Here is a 19913-nt window from a genome sequence, read left to right as displayed (position 1 = left end):
TTTCACAATAATTTATTGTGTATCGATGTCAACTACTAATAATAATTCTTGATGTCAACTACTAATAATAATTCTTTGAGGGCGCGTATTTATGCGATGGTAATTTCTCAACGGCGCACAAGCATGGCAACTCTTACCCGAATCTTCAACCTTAGTCAGTAGAAACACTGAACTTCTGCAGTAATGTTTCGTGTGCCGACATCAACTATGAAATAGACCATTAACTGCCTAAGCGTGGTAATTTTAACACGAATCTTCAACCTCAACCATGGTAACTACCCTCCAATATTTCTTCATCGGTGCATAATTCTTCGGCAGTCATTCCAAAAAAACCAACATTCACCTTATCTTTTAACTAGGGAAAATAATATTGTACCTTTCTACGGCACCATCGTCGAATATAATTACTCCACTTTCCGTCACCTCTTTTACGCATGAAGAATACTATAGCCTCCTTCTACCATACCTTTACAAAGGTATGCATACTTCACCCGCTACCTCTTTCAGTCGAAAAAAGTACTAGCAGTTTCTTCTGTAGCAACTCCACAAACAAAAGACACTCCATCATCCACCGCATCTTTTGATAGTACTGCCATTTTATGGTATCTGTCAAAAAATACTTGCATTATTCGTCACATCTTTTAACAACTACAATGAAGTACTGTTGGCATACTACCCGTTATTTTCATCACCTTACGATTATCTGGTATTTTTCCTACATATTACCCTCATTTTTCAATACCTCAGGATTACCTATGGGCGATCGGAAAATGAGTCATGGTGCTATAATACCACTTTTATGTTATTTGAACAGTGCTTCCGCACCAACATTCCTATAGTACTTCAGTAACCTAAACATTGTATCACTTTTATAATATTATTACAATACAACTAGCGGTCTAACGGCCAACTGCGCAGCGTGCCTGTAAAAAAAAGTACGGGTTAGGATTCACACAAGCCATCACAAACGTTTACTCCGGGACCTCCGGGTGAACAACGCCATGGTATCCACGGGGATTTCTATTTCCACCCCATCTGCGTAGACATTCTTGTAAAGGTATGGTATCCAGCCATATTTGTACATGTCAGATGTACTCGTATGAGTACTTGTGTTTGTATTGTGATGTTATGGATACAAGTATTTCTTTTAAATATATCAAAAGCTTTAAAGTGCACACAATGATGACGAGCTCCTCGGCAGACATGGTTAAACTTTACAAATTTGCTTTTGACTGATTCTAAACCCTAAACCCCCACAGGATAATTTGAAAAGGAGGAAGTAGTTGCCAGTTATTGTTGCCCAAGGTATATCTTCAAATGTCACAAGATTAGCATCATCGTGCTAGTCAAGAATTCAAGATGGTGTCGTGATTGCTAATGTCACAAGATTAGCATCAACATGGACATGCGGGAAATGGCATCTAGATTCATAGGAAACTTGTGGTTTTGCCACATGGAGACATGGAGTGGCAAAATCCCCAGCGCCAGAACCTTGATATCTATCATAACCTAAATTAATTTCATTGATGAGGTAACCGTACAAAATTGAAATGATGCATCTCGCTTCGAACTCTAGGTTAGTCATAATGACCATGAGATGCTTGTACAACTGCAGTCTGCAACTAATAGAAAGCAAAAAGACAGAAACAAAAAAGAGTAAGGTATATGTTGATGAAGCCTGCTATGTGAAACTGAACATTCAGGCATCACGTCTCAGTCTATCACGAAAGCTTAGCTGCATCAACATCGCTACTCTGTGCAGGTAAATAGATAAGTAGCTTGTGCATCGGGAGGAAATAAGGTGCAACTGATGCCAACACAATGCAGAGAAGTGCTGCAATTCCAATCCACCAGGCAAAATGCGGGATACCAAGAACAAGTTCGTCACAAACTGCACAACGATGGGAAAAAACAACACATTTTGGATTAGAAACATTGTTTTAGTGTTTGCAATGATATTTATTGACATGCACTAGCCAACGCGATAATAGCTATAGTACAATGTGAAAGAACCTGTCCAGATATTTAAGATTCAGTACTGCTTCTGTGGAAAAAAAAATTAGGGAAGCTTCTGTGGAAATTCATAACTCAGAAACACAAGAGATCTACAAGGCCCAATATTATCAAGATCATCCTTAATGTTATCTATAGCCAATGAAATATCATTCTCCAGATGCTCTGAAGAACCGATACGGCAGATGTTGACGTACTCGCGTATAAAACGGCTGCGATACTCTGATACTCAGTGATGTGTGGTGGGATAAACTTGAATATATTGTATCCTTCATGCTACCCATTTACTCAATGATAAGGGTGGCTGACACGGAGAAGCCATGTCTCCATTTGATATATGGGATGTGGGACGACATGATAGAGAAGGTGAGTGGTATTGACTATTTGTAGCTTTTCTACATTATCATTTGGTCATTATTTATGTATATTGCTTGCTCATCATTGTTGTTCTCATGCTCATAGGTGAAAACTCCTATTTATCATCATGAAGGGGAGGAGCCGAATGAAGATTGTGCCCTCTATATCGTTATTAAGAAGATACTTCTATTACGTTGGACCAAGAGTAATACCCCACTCCATTGCTTGGCTCACTCATGCAATCCTAGGTAAATTGTATATGATTTTGTTTGTCAGTTTTGAAGATCTCACTTTGAAAAGGCTACTATTTTTTTTTGCTATGCTAAAAAGGTACTATACTCAAAGTTTGATTGGGGCAGTGCGAGGCCGTGTTGCTCCCAATGATGATAAAGAAATTCTTGATATGAGAAACAAGTGTTTGGCGGAAGTTCTTTCCGGACAATGAGGACTACAAAACAGTCAAAAAAGAATTTGCTGATTTTTCCCTCATGTCAAATGACTTCATGTATGCAGATTCAATTGAAGACAGACAAGATTTTGAACCAAAGCAATGGTGGGGCACTCATGGAGGAAGCACAAAGCTTCTAAAAAAAATAGCATTGAAGCTACTTGGTCAGCCTGCGTCTTCTTCTTGCTGAATATGAGAGTGGGCCAAGCCATATGTAGGATGTTGGTGGAGATGGGGTTGAGAGCTTCACTGGTGTTGGCATTCTTGAAGGTGCTGATCTTTCTCTTGATGAACCAGAATTGGAGGCGCGGATGCTCGATGATCTCTCTTGAGCTTGGGTCTATTTAATAGGTGTTATTGTTATGTTATGTAATGAACACTTCTCATTCCTGCACCGTTTGTCATTTGACTGAATTATGGCCTGTGTAACGCTGGTACTTTGTATCTCCCTATTTATTTACGATGTAATCTTAGTAGACTTCTGCACTCTTTGGTCTATACATTTATGCCTGGATGAGATTTGGATTTGGAGGCTGGGATGCATTTAACATTTAAGGTAACAAGCCACAAAGCCACCTTTACCGTTATGTGTTATGTCTCAAATTCTATAACTAGCATACTCATTCATATGATTTATTTTGCAAGTACCACGAGGATTGAGGGCAGTGGTGAATTGGTGAATGGTGATCATTCAGACTCAGTCATCAAGAAAAGGCAGAAAATGTGGCAGTTCTTCTATCCCATCTCATGTATTTACTTTATTATGATTTTTTAATTTTTGATCTGTTATATTTTTGCATTTATACATATACTCGCCGTTTCGCTGTTTTTTGAAATCGCCGTATCCCGTATCGCCATCTCCATATCGCCGTATCCGTGTTGCCGTATCGGTGCTTCCTAGAACACAGGTTCAGCTATCCTCTATCTTTGATATGACGAAATGGAGAAACCCATCAGTTATGATTGTTTATCAATGAAGCATAATGTTTTACGATTCGATCTGTACCAATGCAAATTATATGTCACAAAATTCATCAGATCTAACAGTCACGGCAACCAGAAAAAAATAATGAATAGAAGATACAAAAGAAAGCCAGTCCATTTTCTTATAAGGAAATAGCAGAGGCCCGTACTAAACTTACGGCAACACACAGCTCACTACCACTTACACTAAAAAAGAAGTCAGTAGTACTAGACTAACCCAATGAACAAAAGATAGACTGCATACCAAGGAAAAAAGTTAATATTGGAGATTCTGATAGTAACTGTTGGCCTATTAGGTTATTGAGTAATGTTTTTATTTTCACTGGTAGTGGTTACTTTAGGCCCAATTCGGTGCCAGTGTTTTTAGCAGTGTTTGGGCCGGTTTTGGGGTGTTTTTTTCGGGCTCGATGAAAACACCGCAAAACACCTCAAAACGCGCCTGGGCTGTTCGGGAGGCCGGTTTCGGCCCGTTTAGGCCCGACGAAACCGGCCGAAACCCGTCGGGCTGGGGTGGAAGGAAAACGCGAGCACCCCCTCGCGTTTTTGCGTGGCGGCGAGAGGGCGACGTGGGCGCGAGGGAGGAAGACGACGCCGGTCGCCGCTCCAAGACCACGCCGCCGCCGAAGCTCCCTCCACGCTCCAAGACCACGCCGTCGACGCTTCCCCTCTCGTACGTACTCTCTCCTCTCGACCTCACCTCCCCCAACCTCGGCGCCCATAGCCGACCCTCTCGCATCCGCCGCTCCAAGATCCGCGGACGGCGGTCGACGAGGGGCGTCTCACGCGTCGTCCGCCGGCTCGGGTGGCATCCGGTTCTCGTGCATCGGTAGTGACTAGAGGAGCACCAGGGCCACGCTGCCCTTCCTAGATTAGCCATGGTCGGGTGGAGCTCCCTCCCGGATGGGGCTATCTTTCTCGTAGTTGACAGCTCCATCCAGTGAGTCCTCCCTATCATGCTCTCGTTTTTAATTTTGGGTTTCTTGGACGCTGGCTGGATCTCGTAACTTGTTCGTGCTAATCGAATGTTGATCATTGTTAGTCAATGGGGATGATGCGGTCGAGTAAGTGTGAGGATTGGAATTGCACCCCTATTTATCTGGTTCTCTAGAATTTAGGGTGTCTTAACTGAAGATGCAATACAGTGGGCTATACACATGGATAGTGTTCTTTTTTTATTATTTCTTAACCGAAAGGTATCCCCACTGTAGAATCCACAAAACGTTCAAAATGGCAATGACAAAGGTAGGCGTCAGGATCTAATACGTATGAGATTGCCAGTCTTGTAAGTGCGGAGACTTGTGTGTGAGGCTTTTGGTTTCAGCTCTGTGTTTGGTGCAAATGATGTTTAGGTCTTGCCTGTTCTCTGTTTGGTGGAAATTATTGGCCTGGAGCAAAACTTGTCTTGCTAGCTCCTGTTTAGTTCAAATAATCTGAAAGGAAATTTTCAGCCTGTTGTCATTCTATCTTTTTCTTGGCTAGTCTCTGTTTTCTGATGAACATACTCTGTTCAAATAATCTGAAAGGAAAAAGGGTCCTGCAGGAAAAAGGGTCCTGCCGCCGCCGACCTGGACCTCCTGCCGCCGCCCCCTCCTCTCCGTTGAAGCTGGAGTCATTCGTGAGTACCATCCACCCCACCGCCTCCTCTCCATGTACTTCTAGATGTGCCTCCTTTTGTGATCCTGTGACAATTTAGAATTTTGTTCCATCCAATTGTTGCATTTGGATTCTTGCTTCTTGGTACTGGGACTAGTCCTATCACATATTGTGTGATAACATAGTACTGCTAGGAATTTGTGAAGGAGATTGAGCTGCTAAGAATTTGTGGTGTCGGTCCTTATCTGCTCCTAATTAATAGTTAACTAAAATACCAATGAGTAGCTACCTGTGTGTTGCAATTCTAGTACTCTGTATACATATACTCCATTGCATTCAGCCAGTCAATTAAAATTCTTAGATCATGGTTCTCTGCTAATATTCTACACTGATTTTTATTTATCTAACTGTTGCTAGTACTGCCCTGTTGAGTGTGGTAAGAAGCGAGAAAGCTGGGCAGGTAGGATTTTTTGTAGGAGGAACATATGTGCTTAAGTGTGGTAAGAAACGAGAAAGTGGGAAACCTGGAACGCAACAGTAATGATTTAGTGGGCAGAATTAAACCACTGGATGTGGACTTGCTATACCAGTAATGTTGTGTTGTTTTCTGTTAACACACAATACATTTGTTGCATCTACTGTGCTGTTTTCTGTTAACACATAGTCATATGGTTGGATTCATGATGAACGTAAGATGATCACTGGTAACTTAGCAAACAACCATAGATACAATCCTTGGTGCAACCGCTGCAGCCTGTTTACAGTGATTGTAATTTCTTCTTGCAGGGTCTCTATTCACGGATTCTTGCGGGAATTGACGAGCCGCCGCCCTCCTGGGACCCTGTGAGCACGCCGGACTTCGGTATGTCCACAACCTACTTATTGCTTTTCGTTAATGCTTTATGGATGTTTGTTAGAGCTTTATGCATGTTTGTGACTGCTTATTGCTTTCCGTTAGTCTTAAATGGATCAACGAAGCATAGAACGGATTAGGAAGAGGAAGAGGGACGATGATGATGAGCTATTCTTCTCCATTCTACCAGCACTGTACCTCTACCTGAAAAATACAGAAAAGACTAAACGTCATTCCTCCATCACTTATGGCAGAAGGAAAGTTAGGAGACTTATTAATGGTCATCTTAAAGATTGCTTGACTGCTTTTAGGATGGAACCAGAAATCTTTAGATGGATTGCATCTTATCTTAGAACTGAAGGTCTTATATCAGATAGCGACACCATAAAGGTCGAAGAAAAGTTGGCCTTTTTCCTGTATATGCTATCACACAATGCATCGTATGAGGATCTACAGGTGGCGTTTCAGCATAGCGCCTCAACATTCCATGATTACCTCAACGAGTTTTTTGATGTTGTTCCCATCCTGGCAAGTCGTTTTCTGAGGCCTCGACACATTGACGGGCCACATTCCAAAATCGCAAATGATGACCGCTTCTTCCCATATTTTGAGGTTTCATTTTTTCTTTGTCACTTCAAAAATTTCTTTTCTTATCTTATTCCGATAATCTAAAGAACAATGACTACCATTCCCCTTCCCATTTGCGTAATTGTTTAGGTGCCATAGACGGGTCACATGTTCCCGTCACTAGGTCTCCTCAACTTCAAGCTCCGTGGAGGAATAGGAAAGGGTCACTAAGCGAGAATCTTATGCTAGCTCGTGATTTTGACCTGAATGTGACATTCATATCGTGTGGATGGGAAGGTTCAGCTACCGACGCCCGAGTACTTAGTTCGGCGCTACTCAATGGTTTTAATGTACCAGATGGAAAATTTTATTTAGTGGATGGCGGTTACGCAAACACCCAAGCACTTCCTTGCACCATACAGAGGTGTAAGGTATCATTTGAAAGAGTGGGGCCATGGTCACCATGCGCCGCAGAACCATATGGAGTTATTTAATTACCGACATGCCGTTGCAAGAAATCACATTGAAAGGCTTATAGGAATTCTGAAGAAACGGTTCCCAATCCTAAATGTTGGTACTTTCCATTCTATAACAAATCAAGTGAAGATCCCACTGGCCAGCGGTGTTCCATAATATAATAAAATTGCAAGATGGAGATGAGGAGTGGCTTGAGGATCAAGAGGATAACATAGACCCCGCCGTGTTTGTGGATCTCGCCAAATGGTGATGGAGAAAATATCCAAGAAAACCAGCTCCACGAGAACCATGTGCTAGGCAATCAATTGAGAGATCACATTGCTTTTCAAATGTGGAATGACTACATTGCCTAAAAGATTTGTAGTGTTTTATCATGTAACTGGGAACTATTTTGTGGTGTTTATTCATGTAACAAAGGAACTGCTTTCGTGGTGTTTAACTATGTAATAAAGAACTATTTCTAATGGCATTGTGTTTATCTTTGATAATTGTCATAATCTTTTGTGGTGTTTTATAATGTAAGCAGATATGATTCCTAAGAAAGCATCTCGTGTGGTGTATGCCACAGTGCTCTCCTAAGCATAATGTGCGTAAGGCCTTCTCGTGGGAAAAGAAATAAGAAAAGGGCATCTCCAAATTGCTCAAAGAAGACTTCACCTAAATTTAAGAAAAAAGCTTCTCCAAAAGGTACCCAATACTATTGTACTATATTGATACCTGAATATTTGCTTGATATGTGCAAGATTTTCCATGCTTATTGTTTCTGGAATGGACAACATGATTTGCAAAATGTACCGAATTTTATTTGTAGCTCTTGTATTTTGTAGCCGGGAAACCTAGAGCCTCATGGAACATAGGAATGGAGAAGTCTCTAGTGGATATTCTTCTTGAGCATAACAATACATTCCATAGAGGACAAAATGGGTGGAGTAGTGAAACGTGGAATGTAATGGTGAAGCTTTTCCTATCTCGACACCCATATCTCGTAATGGAGAAGTCTCAAATACAAGATAAGGAGAAAGATTTAAAGAGAGACTACAGATGCTAAAAGAAGCAAGAATGCAAAGTGGGGTTGGGTGGGATGAAAGCCAATTCAAGCTACAGCCGAGCCCCATCTTTGGGAAAATCTGAAATTGTAAGCCTTCAATTTTGACCCATTAAACTAAACTTTCGTAGTCATTATTTATTCAACTATTGTAGTCACATATTTTTTTAACTCTTGCAAATATTTGGTACAAGAATCAAGAGATTCAAAACAAAAGCTTTTCCTCTCTATGATTCACTTGGACAACTTTATGAAGGTAATATATGTACTATGCTTGCAAAGTGAACATATTGTCATCCATTGTACTAACCATCCGAGTGCTTTGTTGGCTCTTTTTGCAGGAGCATAGTGAAGGCAATTTTAACTTCACTTCAACCTCAACTACATCAAGGGAGGATCCGACACAAGTAATAAGTGATGACGATGAACCCGAAGGAGATACCGAGGCCGATATACCCGAGAGAGAAAGTGAAGATGAACACGGTTATGGATCCAGCTCCAAGTGCTCGTAGTATGACTCGGGTGGAACACCAAGTGAAAGGAAAAAGGGTTGTCAGCCGCAAGGAACAAGCTTCCAAAGATACCAAAGAGGAGTCCTAAGAAGAGGAATTCCGATGGAATTGTGCAAGTGATGGAGAGGATGGTGCAAGTGCGTGAAAAGGAAGTCAATCAAGAACAACCTCTCTGAAGTTCTCTATTACCGAGATGCATGGATGCACTCAAGACATTGGATGGTATGACAGGTTCTATTAAAATCCCCGCATTGGATGTCTTCGTGGATTGCCGACAATCGTGAAATATTTCTCAACCTTGTTGATGATAAAGATGATAAAGATGGCACCGCCATGACGTGGCTCCTTGGGCGTATAGCCAAGTTACCATGAGGTATGTTTTTACTCTTGCGCTCTAAATTTCGTTAGAAACCATCAAATTTACTATGCTTGCTTGCTTGATTATGCAAAGATAAAGTTTTGACTCTTTCAGATGATTTTTCATATTGATACAAACAAGAATAATTTACACCGCCGACAAGTTCATATAATAGTCAGTTCTACCGACCCACATCTCTGCTTCCAAAATAGCCGCAGAGTTACACCGAAAGAAAGGCTCTAGTAAACTTCCTATTCAGCTTTTCTAAAATAGCCGCAGAGTTACACCGATAGAAACTTTTCATTTCCCGGGTGGAAAGAAAATAGACCGAAGTATGCTCCTAGTAACATTCGGTCCCGTATAAACATCTGGTGGTTGTTACTCATCCGAACGAAACAGAAATGATATTAGCTAGAGTAAGTGGCTGGTTCCTGCAGCTTGGTTACTGTTGGTCGCGCAATGCCGTGCCTAGGTCCACCCGGGTTGTCGTCGTTTGTTCCGTTAGTGTCACCGGCTATTATGTGTGAACCTGGATGGTGTCCGTAGTTTGTGGTGTTAGTCCTTATCTTAGTTGATTTCGTAGTATGCAAACATTTGATGAATGTACTTTGCCGTAAGAGGATTCTCGTTTTTCACTCTTGAGGCCTTCAAATTATGTCCTCTCGTATACATATACTCAATTACATATATCCATTACATATACCGTGTCGTTTCTAAAACTTATAAACTGGTATGTACTAGGCATGACAAAGATGCCAAAGTAATACTGCGTTGATGAGCAATGTGTCTTATTCCAGCTTTCATACAAAACCAAAGTTTCTAGAATTCGTGCCAACAAGCAGATCATATTATTTTCCTCGATGCTTGTTTTGAATCTGTGTGTGGATGGCAGCTTACTCTTTACGTATCTTATCTCGCTAAATACCCGTGGCTAATGTGGTTCTTGTGCTAGAGATCTTTGTCTACGTATATATGTTATAGTCCAAAGTATCGTAGCCATGAAACAACTAGCTAATGCATGTGGTTGTATATTAGTATTTGATGGTTTACATCTTGTTTCTGGCAGGAAACAAGTTGCTTGGACTGATTTGGCAGAAACAAGTTGCTTGGACTGATTTTCTTGTAATATTAAAGGGAACAAGCATGTTTTTAAGAGGACTCTCCTGGCTGAGTTGGTGCCTTATTCAACATCTTGTAGTTTCAAACTTTGCTCGTAACCATGTGCCTATCCACTTCGAATTTCTCTATTTGTGTCATGTCTCCCAAAAATGGACTATGAAATCCGAGGCTATGAGCTAACTCGTTGTCGTAATGCATATTTATGTAAATGGTTGAACAGATGCTACCACTTCGAATTTCTCTATTTGTTTCATGGTTTATGTGCCTATCCACTTCGAATTTCTCTATTTATGTGCCTATCCACTTCGAATTTCTCTATTTGTTTCATGGTTGTAGTTGTGATGAACAGATGCTATTGTTGCTGTAATGCATATTTATGTATTGATTGCAAGATATGATCTTGTAGTGTGCTAAAGATCATATTTTTATTTGCGATACAAATATAGTTTAAACTGTAAAAAAAAAGATCGAATTTTTATCTATTTGTGTTGAATACACTTGAATACACTGGTTTGTAAAACAAGTGTGCCAAACAAGTGTTTTGACAAGTGTTTTGGAAGATAGGGGTTTTGTAGTGTTTTGGGTAGTGTTTTGGGTGGTGGTTGTTTTCACCCAAAACACCCCTCAAAACCCCCCTCAAAACTCAAAAAAACACTGGCACCAAACAAGGCCTTAGGTGGCTTATGTCCATAGAATTTAAAATTTCTGGCTGCAGATCATCTTCTTCAGCTACAATTGATCGTGCAAATTTCCAATCAATTTTTCGATTGAGAGAAAGAAGGAGAGTAATAAGAATTCTCTTATCTCATTTGGAAGGATACCGTCTTTATAACTATCGATGACTATTTTTTGTCTCAAACATGATGACCACTTGATGAAATGTGGAGGAAAGTACGGAAAATGGCCGATACTACTGGAAGAATTCCCCTTTGGCAGATAGGTACTGTAACTGGTATTCATGTGATTGGTTTAGTAGGTGTTTTCTTTTACGGTTCGTATTCTTGATTGGGTTCCTTTCTATAGTAATTAGAGGGACCAGACTGTAAAAATGAAAGAGTAGGAGCTTAGCAGGTCCTGACCCCCCTTTATCTGATAGAGCAGAAAGGACCCGTGGAATTCTTAGGCTAGCTAGTAGAAATTGGTAAATTATTTTGTTGTGTAAGAACGATGTTCTCCAAATTTCAAGCAATGCATCAATAATATTAGGATCAACCTTTTCATCCTAGTCAAACTCGAATCGACATCATTGAGCACTGATCAGTGAGCAGCAAGATTTTAAAATACATGATATTGCTGAAAACAAAGATTCATTATATGGGATTGCACTAAAATGACCGAACTACTGACCAAATAAGCCTAATGATCATTACAGTTACTAAAGTTTCTGGCCCAATATAAACAAACACTACTAGCATACCAATGGATAATCAGTTACGAATATCACGAGGGGAAAGTGAATGAAGTGTAAAGGAACATCAGTAGCATACCAATATTGAACAGGGCAAGCTCTCTCTCTGGAACATTTGGTTTTGCAACCACGCCCTCAGGCTCCACCGTGACAAGAACATAGACCTAAAATTCAATCACAGACAGCCATTGTAAAGTTACCATTGCAGCCAAACAACAAATGTAGTAGTTAAAGAGTTACGGAATACCAACCGGCTTGGTGCTCTCAGCCTTGAAAATCATCTTCTCCGTGTTCAGCAACCTCCTGTTCTTACTCCCCCATTCCTCCACAGCATGAGGATCGTTCACGATCCGAATCGAAAAGCTGGATGGTATCTACAAGCACAAGCAATTCCTTCAAGAACCAGAAGCTGTAACTCATTCAAGAACCAGAAGATGTTTTTTCATATCCAACGGGAAGGGCCAGATCGTACGGAGGTCGGGTAGGAGATCTTGATTTCGTACCACGCGGGCGGCCGCAGGCCGGCGAGCCTGTAGAACCTCCGGCCGCGGCGAAGCGGCATAGTCTCTCCCACCAGCTCCTCCCCTACTCTAAGGGCCTTCGCCTCCTCCTCCAGGCTGCTGCAGGGGGTCATACGGTGGATCTGTTAACACAGAAATACCGGGTGGTGGAGGCAGCGAAGGAGGCACACCTGCACGCGGACGACAGCAGGAAGAGGATGCTCAGGAGGAAGCACATCCTGCGGCGGCGGCGGCGGCGGCGGCATAGTGAGGAGAGTGGAGGCGACGGCGATAACATTCGCAGGCGGAGCACTCTGCGACGGCAACCGGGAGGCAGTGAGGCAACGGAGTCGTCAGTTTTTTTTTTTTTTTTTTTTTTTTTTGAGATGTCGTCAGTTTTCTTTTGGTGTACTGAACTAGTGTCATTGTTCAAAGGGAAAATTTGCTACAGGACATCTTTATTTTGTGGCGTTTGCCAAAACATATCGCCTGATTATGTCTTTGCCAGGTACCATTACAACTCTGTGGCACATTTGCCAGAACACACCATCTAGCTTAAAACGGAAAGTTTTGCCTTTGTCTTCAAAACCAATCATCACAGTCAAAAGTGTAAAATTTTCCGTTTTTAGCTAGGTGGTGTGTTCTCGCAAATATGACACATAATTGTAATGGTACCTGACAAAGACACAATTGAGCGGTGTGTTTTGGCAAACGCCACAAAATAACAATGTCCGGTAGCAAATTTTCCCTTGTTCAAAAGAAGTTTCGGTTGAATTATATTCTAGCCCTCGACTTTTTTCCTGTAGAGCTGTTTGGTTGGACTGAAAATTATACTAGAAAAATCCCTATAATTTATTTTTCATGTAGTAGTTCCAAAGAATTTTTTTTATCATGAGTTCATTTCTTTCGATAAAATGCGCTTATTACTTACAAAAGGTTTAAGAAATTACATCAAGAGATATATAGCCGCTCCAATCCAATTGTATGAACAGAAAAAAGACGCAATACGTAATCATCACAACATAGGTACCTATGACTATTGACTATGGAGGATGTAGATTACAATGCCATCTATGTTGAATAAAATATCTCCTATCGTGTCAACTGTGAAGATATCTTTATAAACATGTTGTGGTTCTTCACACACTGTAGAGACGACCATGAGCAAAACATTAGCCATAGACTAATTGATAACATGCATTAGAGAAGAATTTTCATCATTAATTTTTTTTATCATTTCTACATAGCCAGAGCAACCAAATAATGGCAAAGGCTCCTCCCTAATAAATATTTTAAATCTATGATCCACACCATTTAGATAATTCCTGAATATATTAGCAAAGCTACGTGGTAGGTACAAGGTGCTAACTGTTTGGATGACTAACCATATGGATCTAGTAAATTGCAATTGAAGAATAAGTGTTTGATAGTCTTATTATGATGATAAAAGACATACTTTTTTTTACTTTCAATTCCAAGTTAATTGTGTTTTGCAAGTTTGTCTTTAGTATAAGGATTGCCCCTCTACGAAGATACCACGCGAAAACATGTCTTCATCGTGATCTTCATTTTTCGAATTTTCTTATTATTATCAATCGTCACTTGACATGGATTAATACTTTGTACATTGAATCCACAACGAATTTACCACTTGAAAGTGCATGGAGCCCCCATGTGTGGTTTTGGTAATTAATGACAATCCCTATGGACTAATGTTTGCATTGAGTTATATTTGTAGGTGTTGTCCATAGGCAATTTTTGAACCATTTGTTGGCTTCAAGGTTGCAATAAGAAGAATTTGATGAAGGATATCAAGTGTCAAGTATGTCTTGAAGATGAAGATGAAGTGAGCCCTCAAGTTACTTCAAGACATCAATATGATGAAGAATGAAGAATGAAGTGCAAGTTCAAGATGAGCCAACTCGAAGAGTTCATAAGCTTGAAGCTTGCCATGGAGAAATGAAGTGCAAGTTCAAGATGAGCCATCTCGAAGAGATCCTTTGCTTGAGTCTTGCAATCCACATGGTGGTCATGGTTATGTGAAGATGCGCCGAAGAAGAAGCTCTCCCATGGTGGATTATGGGGGAGCAATCCACAAGACTTCGTCAAGCAATCACAAGCAAGAAAGGCGTTCCATCTTGTTGAGGTCAAGATCGTCGTCATCGAGCTCAAGTGGAATGCGCAAGTATAAGGTTTGCTCTTGATAGGGTTTCTTTCTCACCGGTCTCATAGTGTAGTTGGAGACCGGTTTATAGTTTAGTTGTCGTACTATCAAGAGGGCTCTCAAGTGAGTAACTCGATCGTATCGTTCGGAGAGAGCTCAAACCTTTGCATCCTTGCATCATCTTTCTTGGTTGTTATTTGGACCTTATCCATGTGATGTTTTAGAGCTTGTGCTTATTCTCATGACAAGCTCTAGTTCATCGAAAACGGATTTCGCATAGATCACTTGTTGCGTTTTCGAGTTTGATTCATCATCTTTCTTGGTTGTTATTTGGATCTTATCCATGTTATGTTTTAGAGCTTGTTCTTATTCTCATGACAAGCTCTAGTTCATCAAGAATGGTTTTTGCACGGGCAACTTGTTGCATTTTCGAGATTGGAGGTTTTACCGGTGTGTCTTTTTTAGATTTTTTTTTTGAGACAAATGTGTCTTTTTTAGATAGGTCAAACCTTTCATCATTTGTTTCTATCCTCCCTTTTTGGACTATGATGGTTTCCTGCATGATCTTGTAGAGCTTGTTCCTAGCTTCAAAACAAGCCCAAGATCATCAAAATCGGAGTCCGGATGCTAAAGTTATGCCCGTTTTAGTTTTGGTGTTTCTGCAATTTTCTGGGGGGCGGATAATCCGGCCCAAATGACCAAAACTGGGCAAATATCCGGCCAAATATCCGGCCCAGTCCAGGGGCGATTTTCGGGGGGCGGATAATCCGGCCCGGGGGCGGATTTTCCGGCCTGGGAGGTCCCAAACGGTCATATTTCGTTGGGAGGGGGTATATAAGACCCCCTTCTTCCTCCTTGGGCTGGTTGGTTCACTTTCACTCTCTCCCCTCCATTGTTGTACTTCAAAGCTTGCCCTAGTTCTTGATTCCTCCCATGATTCTTGCATATTCTTGAGGGAAAAGAGAGAGGAGATCTAGATCTACATTTCTACCAATCAAATCCATCTCTTTGTGAGTGGAACTCTCTAGATCTTGATCTTGGTATTCTTTGTGAATTCCTTTGTTCTTCCTCTCTTATTCCCCCAATAGCTTTTGTAGCTTTGTTGGAATTTGAGAGAGAAGGACCTGAGCATCTTTGTGTTGTTCTTGCCATTGCATTTGGTGCATCGGTTTGAGTTCTCCACGGTGATTCGTGGAAGTGAAAGCAAGAAGGTTGTTACTCTTAGGTTCTTGGAACCCTAGACGGATTCTAGGCCTTTGTGGCATCTTTGTGGTGTTCTTGGGGACTCCAATTAAGTTGTGGAGAATCTTCAAGGGCAAGGCCTTTGTGGCATCTTAGTGGTGTTCTTGGGGACTCCAATTAAGTTGTGGAGATTCTTCAAGGGCAAGGCCTTTGTGGCAATTTGTTGGGAGCCTCCAATTAAGTTGTGGAGATAGCCCCAAGCTTTGTGCGGGTTCGGTAACCTCCCTAAGGTTACATAGTGGATCGAGGACATCCCTCTTGGTGGGAATTCTCGAGGAGAATACGGTGGCCCTCGTGCATTTGGAGTGACTTGTCCTCCACACCGCTCCAACGGAGAGTAGCACTCGCAAGAGTGTGAACTTCGGGCTACATCATCGTCTCCCGCGTGCCTCGGTTATCTCTATACCCGAGCTCTTTAGTTATGCACTTTACCTTGTGATAGCCATCGTGCTTGAAGTTTTATATATCTTGCTATCACATACTTGCTTGTATTGCTTAGCATAAGTTGTTGGTGCACATAGGTGAACCATAGTTTATAGGCTTTGGGCTTGACAAAGTAAACGCTAGTTTTATTCCGCATTTGTTAAGCCCATCTCGTAAAAGTTTTAAACCGCCTATTCACCCCCCCCCCCTCTAGGCGGCATCCGTGTCCTTTCAATTGGTATCAGAGCAAGGTCTCTCATTCTTAGGCTTCACCGCCTTGAGAGTAAAGATGTCGGTTAGGGGATTAGCGCACAATAACTTGTTTATATTTGATGGCACAAATTATGATCTATGGAAAATTTATGTGCTTAAAATCTTACGGGGAATGTCCCCGGACATGGAGCGATATCTTGGCATGGGTTTTTCTTCTCCTAAGGATCCTCAAAATTTATCTCTTGAGGAGGAGAAAAACTCTTGCCTCGATGCTCTTGCTTCTCATGTGTTTTCCATTGTTGTGAGCAATGTAGTTACTTCGTCAATCATACATTTTGGGAGCTCTCATGAATTATGGACAAAGCTTCAAGATAAATATGATGTGTCCAATATTATTGAGGATGATTGTATTGCTTCCACTTCCGGCCGTGATGAGTTCTCATCTTCATCCACTTCACCAAAGTGTGTCAAGACACAAGGTAATGATATGGTGAGTGGTGATGAAAATTGCAATGTTGATATTGAGCTTACTATTGATGATTCTTCATCTCTATCTCATTGCAATGCTTCATCTACGGACTCAAACACATCTAGCACTAGAAATGATTTACATGCTTGTGTTGATAGTCCTTGCATATCATGTGTAAGTTGCTTGAATAAATCTCATGATGATATGCTTGATTTGTCTTGTGGCCATGATAAAAATGCTTCTATTTCCTCTAGTTGTTGTGTGGCTAACAATGTAGAGGAAACCAAAGATTCTATTGGTCAATACAAGATCTTGAAAGGAGCCTCAAGTAACTCCTCATCTTTATCTCACGGTTCTCATATATGCCTTATGGCCAAGGGTTCCACGGTACCTCCTACCATGGAACCCAATATTTCTCGTGGGGATAAGGATGAGGATGAATATGAAGAAGATGATTGGGTTGTCTCTCTACGCGATAAGGGTAAGAGTGTATTCAAGGTTCTTTGCAAAGATAAAATTGCTAGCTCTCACTTCTTTGAAATCTTGACTACCGCTATTGAGAGACAAAAACTTATTTGGATGCATGAGAACACCATTGATAAAATGGGTGCTCTTGAACGAGAGTATGCCGATGATGTGGCATCTCTAAAGGATGAACTTGAAGAAGAACAAACCACCAAGGAAGCTCTTGAGGAAATCTTTGCTCTAGAATTTTCTAGAGAAAAGGAAAACCATGATAGAGCTCTTGAGGTGGCAAATGAACTAAAGCAAAAAAATGATAAGCTTGTGTTTGTTAATGCTAAACTCCTTGAGGATTTTGAGCAACTCAAAAAGGGCTCAAGGGTTATTGAGAGTGCGCTCACCAAACTCACCGAGTCGCATGAGCAACTTAAAGCTTCTTATCTAAAAGAGCATGACAACTTGCCTTCTCCCATTTCTATTAATAATGATGCTTGTGCTACTAACTCTACTTCTTGTGAAGCATCTATCTTGAAGGAGAATGTTGAGCTAAGGGCTCAACTTAAATTGCTAACTAGCAATTATGGGAAATTGGAAGAAAATCATGGAAAGCTTTCTAGCTCCTATGAGGATCTTCTAGCCTCTCATGATAGGCTAAAGTTAGCTCATGAGGCTATAATATCTAAGGCAACACCTTATGAGCCTCATGTGGGTACTAGCACTACTACTCAAAATGTTATATTGCCATGTGTTAGTCCTAGTAATTCATCCTCTCATAATATTGCTAAATCTTGTGATGAATTATCTTCCTTGCCTTGTTGATCTAACAATGAAGTTTCTACTTCCTCTAGTACTTGTGTTGTTACTAACCATGTAGAGGAAATCAAAGAGCTCAAGGCTCAAGTCTCTTGTTTGAAGAACGACTTGGTAAAGGGTCATGAAGGGAAATGCAAACTTGATAAGATGTTAAGTGTGCAACAATCCCCCAATGACAAGAGTGGACTTGGATTCAACTCCAACAACAAGATCAAGTCCAAGAACAACAAGATTAAGAAGGGACAATTACAAGTCAAAGACCCGGCCAAGATTGTTTGCTTCAAGTGCAAAATTGAAGGGCATCATGTTAGATCTTGCCCTTTGAAGAAGAAGCAAAAAGGGAAGCGGCCTCAAACTCAAACTCATATTCAACCTCAAGTTGAAGAAATGTCACTTCCCAAGAAGAATCAAGCCAATGCTCCCATTGTGGAGAAATCTAGTGAGAAGAAGGAGAAGAAAAGAACTTGCTACATATGCCGTGAGAAGGGCCACATCTCCTCCTTTTGCACTATTGGTACCTCATCCAACTCTATCATCGTTGATAATGTTTATTCTCTTCGTAAGGATGAGGGTGACAATGTGTTTGCTAAATTTGTTGGTGCTCAAAGTGGTGTCAAGAAAAGAACCATTTGGGTTGCCAAGCCTATTGTGACTAACCTCTTAGGACCCAACTTAGTTGGGGACCAACAATCCAAAACTTGATCAATAGGTGCTTGTTGGAGGGCATTGGAGACTTGGCTACATCATGAAGAATTAAGGGATCTTCATCATTTATATTATATCAAGCCAAGTCTTTTGATTATCTTGCTACTATCATATATCCAATGTTCCTCCTTGCGGTAACATGTTCTCAACTCATTTATATTGAAAGTTACTCGCCCCTTTGCATGTGTTAGTTTTTTTCCTAACATGTGTTTGTATATGTTGTGCTTCCTAATAGTTTTGCTTGAGAAATCAAGTGTATGCATGTTGGGTTGCACACCATGTATTTGTGTTTGTGTTGGAGCCTCTTTGCATCTTGTTGTATCTTATATGGCTCTTATGAGCGATTAATGGACAATCCCATTTTGGGGGAGTGATATTCCTTTGGGAATTTCATGATCCTAAACAATGTGTGTACATGAGGAATATCACTTAGAATTGATATTGCGATATTATCTAGTCGCTATGTGGTATGTCATCTTCATGAGAAATTCAAATTCTAATGTCCATTAATATCTCTACTTGGATCTTATTTGCCTCTTGTGAAAATAAATTCCTTATCACATTATGGGGGAGTAATAAGCTTTGTGCATATTACAAGCCTAGAAAATGTGAACATTTGAGGTTGTGTCACATAGAATTGATACCGTAAATTATCTCTCTCCTATGTGGCATGTTTGCTCAAACAAGCTCCAATTTGCTTAAATGGCTTCATTGCTAATATCTTTGTGGATCTTATTTGTGAAAGTTTTTCTTGGCATGGTTTTTCACAACGTGTCCCTCAATACATTTTTGGAAAACCATGTGCTTCAAGTCATACTATTAAGTGCCTTGCATGTTGGTATGACTAAATGAAGCTATCAAGAAACTATCTTTGCATGATGGTTAACTCTTATCTTTTACCATATGCTTTGTTCGTTGTAAATATGATCTTTTGTATACTTACAAACTACCACCGGGAAATATTTCCTAATACCTCTTGTCCTAGGACAATTGGTAATCAATTATGAGGTAGATATTTATTGATCATATCTACATTGTCTCTTGTATTTATATTGCCTTATTTATTGCCATGAATTTGTTGTTCTTTGACTCCCATGTGTCTTCCTTCATCTTATGGATCTAAGTTGTCTATTCAAACTTTCTTAGCATTGTTAGAAGATATAGGTAGCGTGATGATCCTAGTTTTGT

General features: G+C 40.6%; 1 protein-coding gene across 3 annotated transcripts; it reads right to left on the bottom strand.

The window, feature by feature from the left end:
* Positions 1-1496: 1496 nt before the first annotated feature.
* Positions 1497-12613, bottom strand: LOC127307116 (uncharacterized). 3 transcript variants are annotated; one of them, XM_051337821.2, is made up of 5 exons: positions 12426-12609; positions 12207-12354; positions 11986-12108; positions 11814-11898; positions 1497-1891 (listed from the first exon to the last, which is right to left on the bottom strand). In XM_051337821.2, exons 1-5 carry the CDS (start codon positions 12530-12532, stop codon positions 1722-1724), a joined length of 633 nt encoding a protein of 210 aa, XP_051193781.1. In that variant the 5' UTR covers positions 12533-12609; the 3' UTR covers positions 1497-1721. The 3 variants fall into 3 exon arrangements, with proteins under 3 accessions (XP_051193781.1, XP_051193782.1, XP_051193783.1); XM_051337822.2 differs by having other exon boundaries at positions 12207-12351; XM_051337823.2 differs by lacking the exon at positions 1497-1891 and adding an exon at positions 5412-6452 and having other exon boundaries at positions 12426-12613.
* Between the last annotated feature and the right edge of the window lie 7300 nt (positions 12614-19913).

Source organism: Lolium perenne, chromosome 6 (genome assembly GCF_019359855.2).
Source record: "Lolium perenne isolate Kyuss_39 chromosome 6, Kyuss_2.0, whole genome shotgun sequence".
In the NCBI taxonomy this organism is placed as follows: Eukaryota; Viridiplantae; Streptophyta; class Magnoliopsida; order Poales; family Poaceae; genus Lolium; species Lolium perenne.
The sequence above is the reverse complement of the archived record's forward strand: the minus strand, read 5'-3'. Positions and strand labels throughout refer to the sequence as shown.

Excerpts from the sequence above, each read along its gene's own strand:
- LOC127307116 (XM_051337821.2), bottom strand. The coding sequence starts at position 12,532 with ATGTTATCGCCGTCGCCTCCACTCTCCTCACTATGCCGCCGCCGCCGC. Across the intron at positions 12,355-12,425 it reads CTGCTGTCGTCCGCGTGCAG|CAGCCTGGAGGAGGAGGCGA; the intron begins GTGTGCCTCCTT and ends GACCCCCTGCAG. Across the intron at positions 12,109-12,206 it reads AGATCTCCTACCCGACCTCC|ATACCATCCAGCTTTTCGAT; the intron begins GTACGATCTGGC and ends TTGTGCTTGTAG.